General features: G+C 42.3%; 1 protein-coding gene across 1 annotated transcript; it reads right to left on the bottom strand.

Moving 5' to 3' along the window:
- Nucleotides 1–5,713: 5,713 nt before the first annotated feature.
- LOC112077773 (NLR family CARD domain-containing protein 3-like) lies at nucleotides 5,714–16,324 on the bottom strand. Its single transcript, XM_070441824.1, has 4 exons — nucleotides 16,282–16,324; nucleotides 8,232–8,320; nucleotides 7,927–8,102; nucleotides 5,714–6,903 (listed from the first exon to the last, which is right to left on the bottom strand). Exons 1-4 carry the CDS (start codon nucleotides 16,322–16,324, stop codon nucleotides 5,934–5,936), a joined length of 1,278 nt encoding a protein of 425 aa, XP_070297925.1. The 3' UTR covers nucleotides 5,714–5,933.
- Between the last annotated feature and the right edge of the window lie 1,970 nt (nucleotides 16,325–18,294).

The following is an 18,294-nucleotide window of genomic DNA, read 5'->3' as shown; positions in this document are numbered from 1 at the left end:
CGACGATGCTGGTTAATTCACCGTATTCTTATCGGCAGACTAAACAGCATTGGTTTCCCAAATGACTGCCTCGCCTGGTTCACCAACTACTTCAGTGTGTCAAATCGGAGGGCCTGTTGTCCGGACCTCTGGCAATCTCTATGGGGGTACCACAGGGTTCAATTCTCGGCCGACTCTTTTCTCTGTATATATCAATGATGTCGTTCTTGCTGTGGGTGATTCCCTGATCCACCTCTATGCAGACGAGACCATTCTGTATGCACTGCCCTTCTTTGGACACTGTGTTAACAAACCTCCAAACGAGCTTCAATGCCATACAACACTCCTACCGTGGCCTCCAACTGCTCTTAAATGCTAGTAAAACTAAATGCATGCTTTTCAACCGTTCGCTGCCCGCAACACCCCCCCCCCCCCCGCCCGACTAGCATCACTACTCTGGACGGTTCTGACTTAGAACTTGGAACATGTGGACAACTACACAACCTAGGTGTCTGGCTAGACTGTAAACTCTCCTTCCAGACTCATATTAAACATCTGCAATCCAAAATTAAAGCTAGAATCGGATTCATATTTCACAATAAAGCCTCATTCATTTATGCACCAAACATAAAACTGACTATCCTACCAATCCTCGACTTTGGCGATGTCATTTACAAAATAGCCTCCAACACTCTACTCAGCAAACTGGATGCAGTTTATCACAGTACCGTTCGTTTTGTCACCAAAGCCCCATACACCACCCACCACTGTGACCTGTATCTCTAGCGGCTGGCCCTCGCTACATATTCATCGCCAGACCCACTGGCTCCAGGTCATCTATAAGTCTATGCTAGGTAAAGCTCCAACTTATCTCAGCTCACTGGTCACGATAACAACACCCACCCGCAGCACGCGCTCCAGCAAGTATATCTCACTGGTCATCCCCAAAGCCAACACCTCCTTCGGCCGCCTTTCCTTCCAGTTCTCTGCTGCCATGGACTGGAACGAATTGCAGAAATCGCTGTAGCTAGAGACTTATATTTCCTCACTAACTTTAAACATCAGCTATCTGAGCAGCTAATCGATCGCTGCAGCTGTACATAGTCCATCTATAAATAACCCACCCAATCTACAAACGTCATTCCCATACTGTTTTTATTTACTTTCTGCGCTTTTGCACATCAGTATCTCTACTTGCACATCATCATCTGCTCATTTATCACTCCAGTTTATCCTGCCAAATTGTAATTACTTCGCTACTATGGCCTATATATACTTTCTTTTTCTATTGTGTTATTGACTGTACGCTTGTTTATTCCATGTGTAACTCTGTGTTGTGTTTGTGTCACCCTGACAGAGTCGAAAGCCTTGGCCAGGTCGATGAATGCGGCTGCACAGTAATGTTTCTTATCGATGGCGGTTATTATATCGTTAAGGACCTTGAGCGTGGCTGAGATGCACCCATGACCGGCTCTGAAACCAGATTGCATAGCGGAGAAGTTACGGTGTGATTCAAAATGGTCGTTAATCTGTTTGTTAACTTGGCTTTCGAAGACCTTAGAGATGCAGGGTAGGATAGATATAGGTCTGTAGCAGTTTGGGTCTAGAGTGTCACCCCCTTTGAAGAGGGGGATGACCGTGGCAGCTTTCCAATCTTTGGGAATCTCAGACGATACGAATGAGAGGTTGAACAGGCTAGTATTAGGGGTTGCAACAATTTCGGCAGATCATTTTAGAAAGAGAGGGTCCAGATTGTCTAGCCCGGCTGATTTGTAGGGGTCCAGATTTTGCAGCTCTTTCAGAACATCAGCTCTCTGGATTTGGGTGAAGGAGAAATGGTGGGGGCTTGGGCGGGTTGCTGTGGAGGGTGCCGGGCAGTTGACCGGGGTAGKGGTAGCCAGGTGGTTAGCATGGCCAGCCGTAGAGAAATGCTTATTGAAATTCTCAATTATAGTGGATTTGTCGGTTGTAACAGTGTTTCCTAGCCTCAGAGCAGTGGGTAGCTGGGAGGAGGTGCTCTTATTCTCCATGGACTTTACACTGTCCCAGAACTTTTTGGAGTTTGTACTGCAGGATGCAAATTTCTGTTTAAAAAAGCTAGCCTTAGCTTTCCTAACTGCCTGTGTATATTGGTTCCTAACTTCCCTGAAAAGTTGCATATCACAGGGGCTATTCGATGCTAATGCAGAACGCCACAGGATGTTTTTGTGCTGGTCAAGGGCAGACTGGTCTGGAGTGAACCAAGGGCTATATCTATTCCTGGTTCTACATTTTTTTGAATGGGGCATGCCTATTTAAGATGGTGAGGAAGGCACTTTTGAAGAATAACTAGGCATCCTCTACTGTCGGGATGAGGTCAATGTCATTCCAGGATACCCCGGCCAGGTCGATTAGAAAGGCCTGCTCGCAGAAGTGTTTTAGGGAGCGTTTGACAGTGATGAAGGGTGGTCGTTTGATCGCAGACCCATTACGGATGCCGGCAATGAGGCAGTGATCGCTGAGATCTTGGTTGAAAACAGCAGAGGTGTATTTGGAGGGTGAGTTAGTTAGGATGATATTTATGAGGGTGACCGTGTTTATGGATTTGGGGTTATATCTGGTAGGTTCATTGATTAGTTGTGTGAGATTGACGGCATCAAGCTTAGATTGTAGAATGGCCGGGGTGTTAAGCATGTCCCAGTTTAGGTCACCTAGCAGCATGAGCTCAGAAGATAGATGGGGGGGCAATCAAATCACATATGGTGTCGAGGGCACAGCTGGGGGCAGAGGGTGGTCTATAGCAAGCGGCAACGGTGAGAGACTTGTTTATGGAAAGGTTAATTTTTAGAAGTAGAAGCTCGAATTGTTTGGGTACAGACCTGGATAGTAAGACAGAACTCTGCAGGTTATCTTTTCAGTAGATTGCAACACCGCCCCCTTTGGCATTTCTATCTTGTCGGAAAATGTCATAGTTAGGGATGGAAATTTCAAGGTTTTTGGTGGTCTTCCTAAGCCAGGATTCAGACACGGCTAGGACATCCGGATTGGTGGAGTGTGCTAGGGCAGTGAATAAAACAAACTTAGGGAGGAGGCTTCTAATGTTAACATGCATGAAACCAAGGCTTTTATGGTTGCAGAAGTCAACAAATGAGAGAACCTGGGGGATGGGAGTGGAGCTAGACACTGCAGGCCCTGGATGAACCTCTACATCACCAGAGGAACAGAGGAGGAGTAGGATAAGGGTACGGCTAAAGGCTAACAGAACTGGACGTGTAGTACGTTCAGAACAGAGAGTAAAAGGAGCAGATTTCTGGGCACGGTAGAATATATTCAAGGCATAATGTACAGACAAAGGTATAGTAGGATGTGAATACAGTGGGGGTAAACCTGTGCATATAGTGATAATGAAAGAGATATTGTCTCTAGAAATATCATTTAAACCAGGTGATGTAACTGTGTGTGTGGGAGGGGTGGTGAGCAGTGCTAGARGCTCTACAGTGAAATAAAACAATAGTTACAAACCAAAACAGCAATGGACAAGGCATGGTGACGTTAGGGAGAGGCGTGCGTAGCCGGGTGATCATACGAGTCCAGTGCGTGGCTTCAGGAAGCTAGCGGCACGGGGCTAGCAGGCTAACAGAAAGGCCTTAGAGTGACGACGCGACGGAGGAAAGTCTGTTGTGGCCCCCTCGTGCAGTTACATCAGCGGACAGATCAGCAGGGCTCCATGTGGTAAACCAGGCCAGTTGGCAAAATATGTATAGTGGCCAAAGAAATATGTCCGAAGGGCCTCTTAAGCCAGCAGCTCAATGTGCTTTAGATAGCTAGCTGGTCGCAGATTAGTGGCTGTGCGTTCAGGGGACGTTAGCTGCTATAATTCCAGGTGAAAAAAATGTATAATATTTATTTTTTTAAATAGGTTCAGAGCTTGCGGTAGGAATCCGGAGAAGAATACGTCCGACTAGCTCTGGTTTGAGTCGCGCTGTACAGACTGGCGAGAGTTGTCCGGGATAAAGGTAGCTGATGACCGCTAGCAAAGGATAGCTGACTGCTAGCTAGTAGCTGTTAGGAATTTTATGAATAATGACTAAACAATGTTTACATTTAGATAAAACTATAACTAATTGAGCTCTACCCTGTATTATTATTATATCTGATTAATAATGTTAATTCATAAGGAAGGGATTATGTAGCATGAACAAGGAGTAATTAAAACATAATWAACACCATTCCAACTTAGTTGGAGAGGTATGTGGTGTGGGTTATAAAGTAAGCCAAAGGGAGCGTTAAACTATGGTTGAACCGACTCAACTTAGCCCTGAGATGTTTAGATAAGGCAGTGAGTAACTTCTTAGGTCTTCCATTATCTCGAGCTGTCTGCTAAAGTGGTAATAAATTATAGTGAACCTTCTAGAGTTAATGATCTAGTGATATTGTGTGTCATGTGTGTGCGCTTGTGAGTTGGAATTAACTTTTGAACCTGTTTTGTCTTGGTCAAGAGAGGAGCTTTATTCTGTAACCAATGACGTCATGTTTTGTATATGAACTGTTGTTTGTGGTTAAATGGGAGCGCGCTCACGAGAATAAATACTATTATCTAATTTTAATAAGACTGGACCCTGTCTATTTTTATGTTAATAAGTATCTTACAAATTCTTAGAAATAGACAGATTGATTTTAATTAATGAGTACATAAAGGAATTATAAGCTTCCCCTAACAGTAGCTTCGGAATGTATTCGATGGGCCTTGTAAGCTAACAGTCCGTTGTGCTCTAGACAGCTAACATTCAGGGGACGCTGCGAAGGTCGGAAGGTGAGAAGGTTCAGAGCTTGCGATAGGAATCCGGGATATGGAGAGAAAAATAGGTCCGGTATGCTCTGGTTGAATCGCGTTGTACAAACTGGTGAGAGCTTTCCGAGCTAAAGGTTAGCTGATGACCGTCAGCTGGCTAGCTTATGTTGGAGAGATTCCAGTAATAGAGGTAAAGAAAAATACTTTAGAGAAAAAGCAGGTCCATTGGGTGAGGTGGGTTGCAGGAGGGTATTTGAAGTAAGGGTTTAGAAAATATAAAAGATATGCTAAGAAAAAGCTACAAAAATATATATACATGGGACACGTCAAGACGAAGGACAAAGACGTCTGACTGCTACACCATCTTGGATCCAAAACGCTGGAGATTACCACTGATTTTAAAGCTGTTAGCTTTCCAAACACAATATGGTGTGGACTATGTGTGACTGGAAACACATGTGGATCTGGTGAACAGTTATCACTTGTTGACCAACTATGGGAATACTGACCTCAAGTCTCCAGTTTACAGTGGGGATTCCCCAGTCCAGCAGAGAGCAGCTTCACTCCTGAATCCTTCAGGTCATTGTTACTCAGATCCAGCTTCTCAGGTGTGAGGGGTTGACCTCAGAGCTGATACCAGAGAAGCACAGCCTTTCTCTGTGACTCCACAGCCTGAAGCCTGACAAAGAGATCATCATGACTTCACAAACACACTGTTGATTTAACGAGTAGTGTTGAAGGACAATGGCAGATGCATTTGTTTATTCTCTCAAACAGCATATAGATTCATCTTCCGTCTCCTAGAATTGTATGGTCATATTGTTATACTAATATTGAAAATCAATGCATTTATTCAATATGTTTTTTAATATAATATTATGCAAACACTTATTACATATTTTTCTTCTAAATTGAATATTTATTCATGATGATTAGTACTTAAATGTAATTTATTTACTCACAGAGCAGCTCTGGAGACTTTGACCACTGGCAGCAGCCTCAGAAGACCTTCCTCTGATCTAGAGTATTTCTTCAGGTCAAAACACATCCAGCTCCTTTTCTGAAGTCAGCAACACAAAGACCAGAGCTGACCACTGTGCAGGTGACAGGTTGGCTTCTGAGAGACTTCCTGAGCTCAGGTAGCTTTGGATCTCCTCCACTAGAGAATGGTCATTCAGTTCATTCAGACAGGTGAACAAATTGATGCTCTTCTCTGGAGAGGATTCTCCCTGATCTTCTTCTTGATGTACATCACTGTTTCTTCATGGCTCTGTGAGCTGCTTGACTTTGTCAGTAGACCTTGTAAGTGCTTCTGATTGGACTCCAGTGAGAGGCCCAGAAGGAAGCGGAGGAAAAGGTCCAGGTCCTGTCTCACTTTGTAAGTCTCATCCAAAGCACTCTTGTAGACAGTAACTTTACGCTTGCGTCTTTTCTTCACAGAAAAGGACGTTGAATGCAGTTTGTCCATTAGATTCTCATTGTTGTTGATGAATGAGAGGAACACATATACAGCAGCCAGAAACTCCTGAATGCTCAGATGTACGAAGCAGTACACCTTGTCCTGGTACAGCCCACATTCCTCTTTAAAGAGCTGTGTGCACAATCCTGAGTACACTGAGGCTTCATTGACATCAATGCCAGCCTCTTTCAGGTCTTCTTCATAGAAAATCAGATTGCCCTTCACAAGCTGTTGAAAAGCCAGTTTTCCCAGTGACAGAATGCTCTCTTTATTCCAGTGTGGACCTGTCTCTTCGTTCCCAAGATACTTTTCATTCTTCTGTTTGGTATGAAACACCACAAGGTGTGTGTACATCTCAGTCAGAGTCTTGGGCATCTCTTCTCTCTTATGGTTCAGCATGTGTTCAAGGACTGTTGCAGAAATCCAACAGAAGACAGGAATGTGACACATGAGGTGGAGGCTCCTTGATGTCTTTATGTGTGAGATGATTCTGCTGGCCAGGTCCTCTTCACTGAATCTCTTCCTGAAGTACTCCTCCTTCTGTGAGTCATTGAACCCTCGTACCTCTGTCACCTGGTCAAAACACACCTGAAGGGATCTTGTTGGCTGCTGCAGTCGGGTAGTTATCCAGATGAGAGCAAGAGGAAGCAGATTTCCCTTGATGAGATTTGTCAGCAGACATCCACGAGGTTGACTTTATGACGTCACAACAGATCTTGTTCTTCTGGAAGTCTAGGGGCAGTCGGCACTCATCCAGACCATCAAAGATGAACATAACTTTGTATTTGTCGTAGGTTGAGATTCTTGATTGTTTGGTTTCCATTGAGAAGTGATTAAGAAGTTCAATCAAAGTGTGTTTGTCCTCTTTCATCAAATTCAGCTCCCGGAAAGGGAATGAAATACAAATTGGACATCCTGATTTGCTTTTCCTTCAGCCCAGTCCAGAATGAACTTCTGCACAGAGACTGTTTTTCCAATGCCAGCGACTCCCTTTGTCAACACAGTTCTGATAAGTTTGTCTTGTCCAGTTAAGGGTTTGAGATGTCGTTACATTTGATTGCAGTCTCTGGTCTTGCTTGTTTCCTGGTTGTTGTCTCAATCTGTCTCAGCTCATGTTCATTATTGACCTCTCCTGTTCCACCCTCTGTGATGTAGAGCTCTGTGTAGATCTTATTGAGAAGTGTGGGTTTCCTTGTTTAGCGATCCCCTCAAATACATTTTGAAACTTCTTCTTTAGATTAGATTTCAGTCACGTTGGCAAATCACAGCAGGATCATCTGAATCTAGAAATAACACAGAGGATATTAATATTGTCTGTTTTAATGCCTACAGTATTGTAGGACTGTTACAAAGTTTTACATATTAATACATGTATTCTCTCAACTCACTGTATAAATGTGTGAATGATTTCATAATGCATTACAGACTGGTGGTACTGATTATACTATTATTGGTATTATTGATGTTGTTACTATTAATTCATTATCTCTCTCCTCTCTCTTAATCAACACAACACATCCCTGCTGCTACTTGATGAGGTCACTAGGGTTTGTGTTGAGGCTGCTAACATATCATTGAGTTACACAGCTACTTTAGCTGTACTTTAGCTACAGCTTTTTAAATGTTATAAAAACATCATTCAACATGAGGCAGACAGATCTTACAGTTCTCCAGTGTGTCAGCAAGCTCCGTCTGGTTCATTTTCCTCAGGACGTGCAGTGTGATCTTCAGAGCCCCCTCTCTGGCACTGCTCTCCTGCTTCTCATCTTCAGTGTCCACCATTTCCTTATCCTGCTTCTGACTCTCAAAGCCTTCTGGGAGTTCTGGACTAAGAATCCTCTTGAACATCTTCAGCTCGTTCTTCACAAATGTCAAAATGTTCTCTTCAAGCACCTAAAATAAATAAAGTCAATTAGTTAAGCAAGAGACAAAATGCTTTCTCATTAACACATTAATGAATGATTGACAGATCAACTTTACTTGAGGTAAACAAAAACAAATGCATAGAACAGGACCACATACACTGAATATGGAGGCCAGGTCTGTTTGTTGACTCTGGGAAGACTGACGACTGAAAATCTCTGACTCTGATTCTCTCTTTATGTTGGTTTCTGTGGACAAAACATGAGATTACATCTCCTCATCCAGAGTGCGCACACACACACACACACACATACTGGACACACACACACACACACAGAGTGAGGGAACGTTGTGTTTGTTTAATACTGTTTTGACTTTTCATTTGTGAGAAGCTTTTTTTGCCCTCCCGCTTCACTTTAAACACAGATCTCCCTAAACATAGAATCTCCTAGTTTATCCATCTCCTTGTGACTGCTGATAAATTCAGAACAAAGTTGACTACAATTTCAAAGTTGCAAATGTCTTTGCAGTTGATACAAACAAGGGACATATAAAATGCTTCAAATGAAAACCAAGATGACTGGATTAAAATATAAAACAGTAGGCTATAGGCCTGTTTCAATCATATTGAAATATATTTAATCTTTCATATATTGAGTTTTATTATGCTTCTTGTAGACTACTGTCTGTACTTTATCTCAATATATTTTATGATGTGTAGCCTAACATGAACACAATGATGAACCATATCTGGGATTTAGTGCATTTGTATTGGGTAAACTGTAATATTTACAGCCATAGGTGTTATTAGAAGCTGATCCCTGGTCAGTATTGTGCAATAATTATAATATTGAGTAAAGATTTTAATGGAGAAAGCTGATCTGAGTGCAGCGCTCACTTTCTTTAGATCCTGTCAGTATTGATACATGCTCCACCAGATGTGATACCTTGTAGTGCTGCTGATCCAGTTTCTGCTGGTCTGCCTGTGGCTATGGAACCCTGACCTGTTCACCGGACGTGCTACCTGTCCCTGAACCTGCTGTTTCGACCCTCTCTCACCCTCTCTCTCTCTCGTCAGAGTGCATGCTGGGAGTGAGTCGGGAAGCAGGAACGATTTTGGGAGTGACTGGAATTCTTTTCACCATATTGGGTTTCTGTGTGTATGAATATATATATTTGTAAGTTGAGTTTTAAGGTTATATTGTCACACTAAGCACTTATAGGGGTGGTGGGACCGTTGAGGTTGTTTTTCTCAAACGCATAATCAGCGTGTGGCTCGTTGCAATGGGCACTCACGGAGGTTTGGTGTTTGAAAAACTTAGTCGGCAGCATGGASTAAAGATTCCGGCTGCGGCAGGGTGTTTGGTGTGAGAATGTAGTTGAGCAGTTGGCGCTATCATTGGGTATGATAGCATAAAATCAGCCTCAAGGACAAATAGCGCTGTAGTGATATGTCGTAGCTGAATCAGAATTAGTTAGGTAACTGGATAAATAAGATGTTTTATCTCTATTTTATACTTGTCATTAGAATGTCTTCTTTGGACTATACTGTTGGCAGTTGCATTTTCTTTCTCCTCTAGGGAAAAGTCACTTGGGACCCAGAGAGGTGAGAGGTCAGGCTTGTCTTTTACATGTCTGGTAATATGCAGAATATCAGAAAGGGAGAAGTCAGGTTTGAACATTGTCTGTGCTAATGTGAATATATCTGTGAAATCATGTGAAGGACTCCACTATGTCTGTACTACAGTCATTCCCTCATTTTCCCATTGGGGGGAGGAGTATGGGCAGTGTCTGGAACCATTATACCACCCCTCTGATGTTGAACTTATCTTTCATATGTATATGACTGTAGAGGTTCACTCCCTTAGTGAGCTTTCTCCAGGAGTGGGGAGAAGAGGGGGTGTATTTGAGATGGGAGTATTTAGAATTGACAATTGATATATGCATTGGATGAGGTTATATGTTTTGGTAATATGAAGTACCAAGAACGAGAAGTAGAACTTCGTCTAAGAGACAAACTGAACGATAATTTATAGCTAATGCTATCTGGCTATGGGATACTCCTCTTTCAAGTTAAAGGCCTTTTGTGTGAAGTTCTTAAGATTCTGTGGTTCGTCATGTGAGTTGAGAGGGGTGTATTCTTGGCTATAAAAGATAATTAAGAATTATTTTGGTTAAGCACTCTCAGAAAATTCATTTTATAGACATTCTGGAATTGATCTGAGAGTCAAGAGGGCTCATGGTTGAAGCTGCATATGAATTATAAGATATGGAATTTAAAATATAAACTCTGACTTGTGTGTGTTTGTCCAAAGCTCTCGGTCATCTTTGAGTAATGACAGAAATTAACCTTAACGACAGATATGTTTATGGATATTCCATTGAAAAGGTGAAATTATGATGTGTTTTGAGAGTGGTGTTTGTGGTGCGGGAGACACAGACGTCGCGGTTTTTCCCTCTTATGAATTCTCGGTGAAGAAAGTTTTATACTTTCTAACCTGCCCCGATTTTTTATTAGATGATGAATGTGGTTGGATATGGCCGGTGAGTTCTGTCTCGTCGATGGATATTATGAATTTCACTTTATTTAATCCCGTTAAAGTAGTTTGAGAACAAGTTCTCATTTGCAAACTGTGGACCTGTGCCAAGATAAAGTCAAAGCATGTGTGACACGAAACACAACACAGAGTTCACATTTGGAATAACCAGAGGCGTACAGTAATAACACAATAGAAAAAGAAAGTATATATAGGCATAGTAGCGAAGTAATTACAATTTGGCAGGATAACACTGGGAGTGATAAATGCAAGGATGATGATGTGCAAGTAGAGATACTGATGTGCAAAAGCGCAGAAAGTAAATAAAAACAGTATGGGAATGACGTTTGTAGATGGGTGGGTTATTTATAGATGGACTATGTACAGCTGCAGCGATCGATTAGCTGCTCAGATAGCTGATGTTTAAAGTTAGTGAGGGAAATATAAGTCTCTAGCTACAGCGATTTCTGCAATTCGTTCCAGTCACTGGCAGCAGAGAACTGGAAGGAAAGGCGGCCGAAGGAGGTGTTGGCTTTTGGGGATGACCAGTGAGATATACCTGCTGGAGCGGCGTGCTGCGGGGTGGGTGTTTGTTATCGTGACCAGTGAGCTGAGATAAGTTGGAGCTTTACCTAGCATAGACTTATAGATGACCTGGAGCCAGTGGGTTCTGGCGATGAATATGTAGCGAGGGCCAGCCGACTAGAGATACAGGTCCAGTGGTGGGTGTGTGTATGGGGCTTTGGTGACAAAAGAACGGTTACTGTGATATAACTGGCATCAGTTTGCTGGTAGAGTGTTGGTTAGGCTATTTTGTAAATGACATCGCCAAAGTCGGAGGATTTGGTAGGATAGTCAGTTTTAATGTTTGGTGGCATCTAAATGAATGAGGCTTTATTGTGAAATATGAATCCGATTCTAGCTTTAATTATTGGGATTGCATGTATGTTTGATTTAGTTATATGAGTCTGGAGGGGAGAGTTTACAGTCTAGCGCAGACACCTAGGTATGTTGTAGTTGTCCACATGTTTCCAAAGTTCTAAGTCAGAACCGTCCAGAGTATGATGCTAGTCGGGCGGGGGGGGGGGGGGGGGCGTTGCGGGCAGTCGAACGGTGTGATTAATAGTTCATGTGCATTTTAGTTTTTACTAGCATTTAAGAGCATTTGGAGGTCCCCACAAGCGGTAGAGTGTTGTTATGGCATTGGAAGGCTCGTGGTTTGTGTTAGGGTTTTTGGTTAACGACAGTGTCCAAAGAAGGGCCAGATGCATACAGAATGGTCTCGTCTGCATAGAGGTGGATCAGGGAATCACCCACAGCAAGAACGACATCATTGATATATACAGAGAAAAGAGTCGGCCCGAGAATTGAACCCTGTGGTACCCCCATAGAGATTGCCAGAGGTCCGGACAACAGGCCCTCCGATTTGACACACTGAAGTAGTTGGTGAACCAGGCGAGGCAGTCATTTGGGAAACCAATGCTGTTTAGTCTGCCGATAAGAATACGGTGAATTAACCCAGCATCGTCCGAGTTTGGCCGCTGTAGGCCGTCATTGTAAAAAATGATTTGTTCTGAACCGACTTGCCTAGTTAAATGAAGGTTAAATAATAAAAAATAATAAAAAAAATAAACAGGTTGTAGAGATGGTGGAGTTTTCCTCTGGGGAGGATAGCGAGAGTGAGTCATCTGACGCATCACAACAACATAGCGAGAGAAATTGAGTGGAAGGGAGGTATGGGATTGAGAAGGTACGTCAATTTCTGAATTTGACAAAAGGGAAGAAATATATGCAGGATTATAATGTAACATTTTTTTTTCCTGAAAAAAAAGTTTACCGAATCAGCAAAGTTTCTGATGTCAAAACGGATTGACAAGGTTTGACAAGACCAGAACTCACTAGACTAAAGAAAGTGGTCAGGAGACAAGTGAGGTAAATTCTAAAGGAAATTAAAGAGTTCAGTCGCAGCCTTAACTCTGTAAAGAGATGTGTTTTCTGTCTCTTACTCTGTATTTATTTTTCAGCCATGAGCAGTTTTAAGATTTCTTCTTTAAACATAAATGGGCTGAGAGACGTTACAAAAATAGCTGTAGTGTATGACTTAATGAAGGGAAAGGGAAGTGAAGTTTTWWTTWTTTTTATTATAATAATTTTTTCTAAACCTTTATTTAACAAGGCAAGTCAGTTAAGAACAAATTATTAGTTACCATTGTAGTATCTGTGATCTACATTGTTTATATTAGTTACTATGCTGTTACTAAGCAGTAATGTATTACGGCAGTGTTATGTTACTACACCTAATAGGCACTATTGGGCCGGGGGCTGTGGAGCACGAGGGGTTTTTGACTAAACTAACTGTACTCCCGTCTCCTGCCTGGTCATTTCTCCACAACACAAATAGTACAGTGGCGACGAGGTGACTWAGCTTCTTAAACGGACATTGCTTGAAGGGAAGAATGTAATGGAAGAGAAATGAAACTCAAAATAATTATGTTAATCGTCAGTTATTTATGTATTTTTTTCGCCATTTGAAAAGGCTAAGCACTGCTAGTAGGTACAGTGTTCAGGAGCTGCCAAGTGGCAAGCCTATTGGAGTCCAGAATAGCGACACTGCCCTCTGGTGGTTAAATTTTAAAAAACTGTCATTGAACCCATTGAAATTAGGCGATCTCAGTGGAGAAGTATTGTTTAAAAAATGTTTTTTTAACAAGGAAGAAGATACGTAACACAGTGTGTACATTAGTACACGAGTGCATTGAATGAAGTACTTGCAGAAACTTCTGAAATTAAGAAAGTGAAGAATTAACAACAAGTTAATCTTTAAGCCGATGTAAAACACTTGTATATTTTATGARTGTTTATTATGAGTATTTCTGTTTTTGAATTTGGCGCTCTGCAATTTCACTGGATGTTGGCCAGGTGGGACGCTACCATAGAGAGGTTAAGGAATACAAGGAATAAGGAAACTGAACAATTAACTGTGAAAATGCCAACCATTGGTCGAGAACCAGAGTTTGAGGCTACAAAATAGGATTTAGATTGCTATTTAGAGCATTTTGAGCGTTGGCTAGCTGCAAATGAAATCAAAGATGAAAAGAAAGCAGACATATTTCTCAGTATTTTGGGTCCAAAAAGGTCTCTGAAAGGTCTCATTGAACAAATAAATGCAGTGGAGTTGACCTACGCAGAATTGACTGAAACTCTTTCAAGGCATTTCAAGCCTAAGCCAATTCTCATTGCAGAATGTTTCAGATTTTACCAACGTCACCAGAGTCAATGCGAAACCGTGGCTGACTACATCCTTGCTTTGAAAAGGCTGGCAAGTACATGCAAGTTTGCTCGATTTCTTGATGACGCTCTCCGAGACAAGTTTGTATGTGTTCTCACAGGTGAAGCATATCACAGAAGGCCTCTGTCAGAGAAGGACTGACTTTAACATCACTAGGGTAGGGGCAGCATTCGGAATTTTGATGAAATGCATTACCAAATTGAACTGCCTGCTTCTCGGGCCAGAAGATATGATATGATATAACTGGTAGATTTGGATAGAAAACACTCTAAAGTTCCAAAACTGTTAAAATAGTGTCTGTGAGTATAACAGAAATGATTTGCAGGCGAAAACCTGAAAAAATCCATTCAGGAAGTTTATTTTTTTTTTTTTTTTCTATTCAATGCCATTACAGTATCCATTGACTTAGGACTCAAATTGCAGCGTTTCTATGCCTTCCACTAGATGTCAACAGTCTTTAGAAATTGTTTCAGGCTTTTATTCTGAAAAATTAAGAAGTAAGAGCAGTCGGAATGAGTGGACCCTAAAGTGTCACAGAGCTTTTTCATGCGCGCGACCGAGAGAGTGCCTTTCTTGTTTACCTTTTAAATTGACGACATTATTGTCCGGTTGGATAATTATCGATTCTAGGCTAAAAACTACTGAGGATTGAATATAAACATCGTTTGACATGTTTCTATGAACTTTACGGATACAATTTGGATTTTTTGTCTTCCTGTTTTGACTGCGTTTGAGCCTGTGGATTACTGAAGAAAACGAGCTAACAAAACAGAGGTTTTTGGATATAAAGAGACTTTTACGAACAAAAGGAACATTTATTGAGTAAATTTATGTCTGCTGAGTGCAACCATTGAAGATCATCAAAGGTAAGGGATTAATTTTATCTTTATTTCTGACATGTGTAATTGTTCTACTTGGCTGGCTACTGTTTGGATGATTTGTCTAGTGGGCTATGTTCTCAATAATCTACGGTATGCTTTCGCCGTAAAGCATTTTTTAAATCTGACACCGTGGTTGGATTCACAAGAAGTTAATCTTTAAACCTATGTGAAATATGTTTTGTTTCTGAATTTTTATATTGAGTATTTCTGTATTTGAATTTGGCGCCCAGCAGTTTCACTGGCTGTTGAAGAGGTGGACGCTACCGTCTCACGTGCCCAAGAGAGGTTAAGAAAGCCTGTGATATCACACTGGACTCGAGCTTGCCCACAGGGATACTATTGAGCTATCGGGTGTCGTGGAAAATTGCAAGATTATGTATAATGTTGTAAGATTATGTTATAACGCTTGTATTACATTATAAGAGTTGTTACATTCGATAGAATAGAGTATTGTGTGTGTGTTCCACTGAGGATGGCCTGTATGAGATAACACAGACAGAGGAGATTTATAATGTCTTTGGGGTGATAAACCTAAAGAGCATTTGAGGTAACATGAGCTAATGGTCTGTTCTATGCCGTACGAGGGAGAGACGGTTCCCTTTTGGAGTAGGGGGGCCAGACACTGGTCTTTACAATGAGAACTGTTGACACAGCAGTAACTGTCTGCTATGTTTTATAGATATTTTTCATACAAATCTTAATCTTTGTGAACTGTTCCTAAGATCTGTGGTTCGTCAGTGAAATTGAGAGGGGTGTATCTTGGCTATAAAAGATCTTTGTACTTTTCTGGTGGTATTCTCAACGGTTCATTAGAAATAGTGAATTGTTGAAAGTCAAACGCTATTGCAAAGCTTATTATATTATTACAGATGTAGCTTATGTATAACTCTGACTGGTGTGTAGTTTGTAACTCTCCTCATTTGGTAAAGCAGAAAAATGCCACCACACAGGACATGCAGAACGCCAGAAAGGTGTTCACAAGGTCAGTGACACACGTGGAGGAAAAGGCTCACAAAAGTCACACTTTTCTGAGTCCCGTCTTCAAGGTTACACAAGAAAAAGCAGCCCACATCACAAAGGTCTAAGCCAAGTTGCTACAGATGTGGGGAGATAATCATCAGTACAGTGAATGTCGATTCCAAAATGTAAAGTGCACAATTGTGGAAAGGTTGGACATTACAGAGAGTGTTAAAGCTCCAAAACGCACAGCAAGAGCGCACAAAGTGTCAGACGCAGCACAAGAAGAGGAAGGTATAACTGAAACAGTATTGGAACTGTTCACAGTGTACACAGCTCTCAACAACAAAAAGATGGAATCTATCTCAGCATGGTGTTGGCGGGAAAACCAGTAAAAATGCAGCTGGACACCGGAGCGTCTGTATCACTTGTTCCAGAGAGACTCTACAAAGAAAAACTGAAAGAGTGCCCTCTTCAGCCAGCGTCCATCTGCCTTTCTTCATACACTGGTGACACTATTCCTGTGATAGGGCTGATCCACGTACCAATCCGGTATGAGGGGAAGGAGTGGACGCTACTGCTTGTCATTGTTAAAGGAGAAAATCAGCCTTGCTAGGCAGAAACTGGCTACAAAAGATCAAGTTGAACTGGGGAGAAATCTTCAGTCTGAGAAATGACAAACCAGTGACTCAGGCTACACTCACTAACATGCTGGAAAAGCACAAATAACTTTTCAAAGATGGCGACGGCGAAATACAAGATTTCACAGCAAAAGTCAGAGTGCAAGAAGGAACCAAGCCTATCTTTCACAAACCACATCCAGTTCCCTATGCTCTTAAGGAAGCAGTAGAGAAGGAWCTGGACCGCCTACAGAAGAATAACATCATCACCAAGTAGAGAGGAGCGACCGGGCCGCTCCGATCGTTGTAGTTCCACAGAAAGACAAGACCGTCAGAATGTGCGGGGACTACAAGGTCACAGTAAATCGCTGCATACTACCAGAGGAATATTCACTACCAAACGCTGAAGATCTGTTTGCCACTCTAGCTGGTGGGAAGGTTTTCAGTAAGCTGGACCTGTCATTCGCTTATCAGCAACTAGAGCTGGATCCGGAGTCAGAACCAGTATCTGACCATCAATACACACAAGGGGCTATTCAGATTCAATCCCTTGGCCTATGGAATCTCGACAGCTCCAGCGATATTCGAACACACAATGGATCAGATCTTGGACGGTATAGACAATGTTGTGTGCTTCATGGACGACRTCCTCGTGTCAGCACCAACCATTGGAGAGCACCTTGTAGTGCTGGACAAAGTGATGTCAAGACTGKAGAAATACGGAGTGAGAATGAAACGCAGCAAGTGTGAGTTCCTCCAGGACTCAGTGGAGTATCTCGGATACAAKATTGATGCACAAGGCCTGCACCCAACCAACAGCAAGGTGGAAGCAATTGTAAACGCACCAGCACCCACAAATATCTCAGAGCTGAGGTCATTTTTGTGGCTCCTGAACTATTACGGATAGTTTGTGGCAAACTTGTCCACATTGTTGCATCCGCTTCACCAACTGCTGCAGGCCAATACAAATTGGAATTGGTTCCCACAATGCGAATAAGCATTCAAGACTTGCAAACAGCGTCTGCTAAAGAGCAAGTGACTTGCCCACTACGACACAGAGATGAAGCTGAGACTCGCGTGTGATGCATCTCCATACGGAGTAGGAGCCGTCATCTCACATGTTCTACCGTCAGGTGAAGAACACCCTATGGCATTTGCATCACGGACTCTGTCATCAAGTGAGACAAATTATGCTCAAATTGAGAAGGAAGCCCTGAGCATAATATTCGGAGTGAAGAAGTTTCACAAATACTTTCCTTAAGGAAGTTCCAACTCCTGACAGATCACAAGCCTCTGTCGGCCATCCTTGGACCAAAATCAGCCATACCAACCCTTGCTGCACTTCGAATGCAACGTTGGGGTTTGATATTGCTATCCTACAACTACGAGATCGAGTACAGACGGTCCAGTGATCACGCAAATGCAGATGCACTATCAAGACTACCAATAGTGACTCCGACAGTGAAGATGATAGAGCAGTCTTCCAGATCTCTCTCATCGACGAACTGCCCATATCTGCTTCAGACATAGCAGAGGAAATGAGAAAAGACACAGTGCTTTCCAAAGTCTTGTACTCAACATTAGGCGGTTGGCCAATCTTTGTAAATGACGATAACCTTTGTCCATTCATCGACAAGAAAGACCAGTTGTCCACTGATCAAGGATGTGTTCTGTGGRGATCAAGGGTGGTGRTACCTCACAAATTCCAGAGGAGACTGCTATCTGACCTGCATGAGGGWCATCCAGGGATCACTCGAATGAAAGCAMTCGCCCGCAGTTATCTGTGGTGKCCTGGACTGGATCAGGACATTCAACAGCATGTAGGCCACTGCTCACCTTGTGAAGCTGTTTGCAACAAGCCTGCTGCTGCACCTCTTCATCCATGGTCCTGGGCTGCTACACCATGGGAACTCATCCATGTGGATTACGCCGAGATTG

The sequence above is a fragment of the Salvelinus sp. IW2-2015 genome, unplaced genomic scaffold, assembly GCF_002910315.2.
Source record: "Salvelinus sp. IW2-2015 unplaced genomic scaffold, ASM291031v2 Un_scaffold4907, whole genome shotgun sequence".
NCBI classification, from domain to species: domain Eukaryota; kingdom Metazoa; phylum Chordata; class Actinopteri; order Salmoniformes; family Salmonidae; genus Salvelinus; species Salvelinus sp. IW2-2015.
Note: the sequence above shows the minus strand (reverse complement) of the source record. Positions and strands in the feature narration are given on the sequence as shown.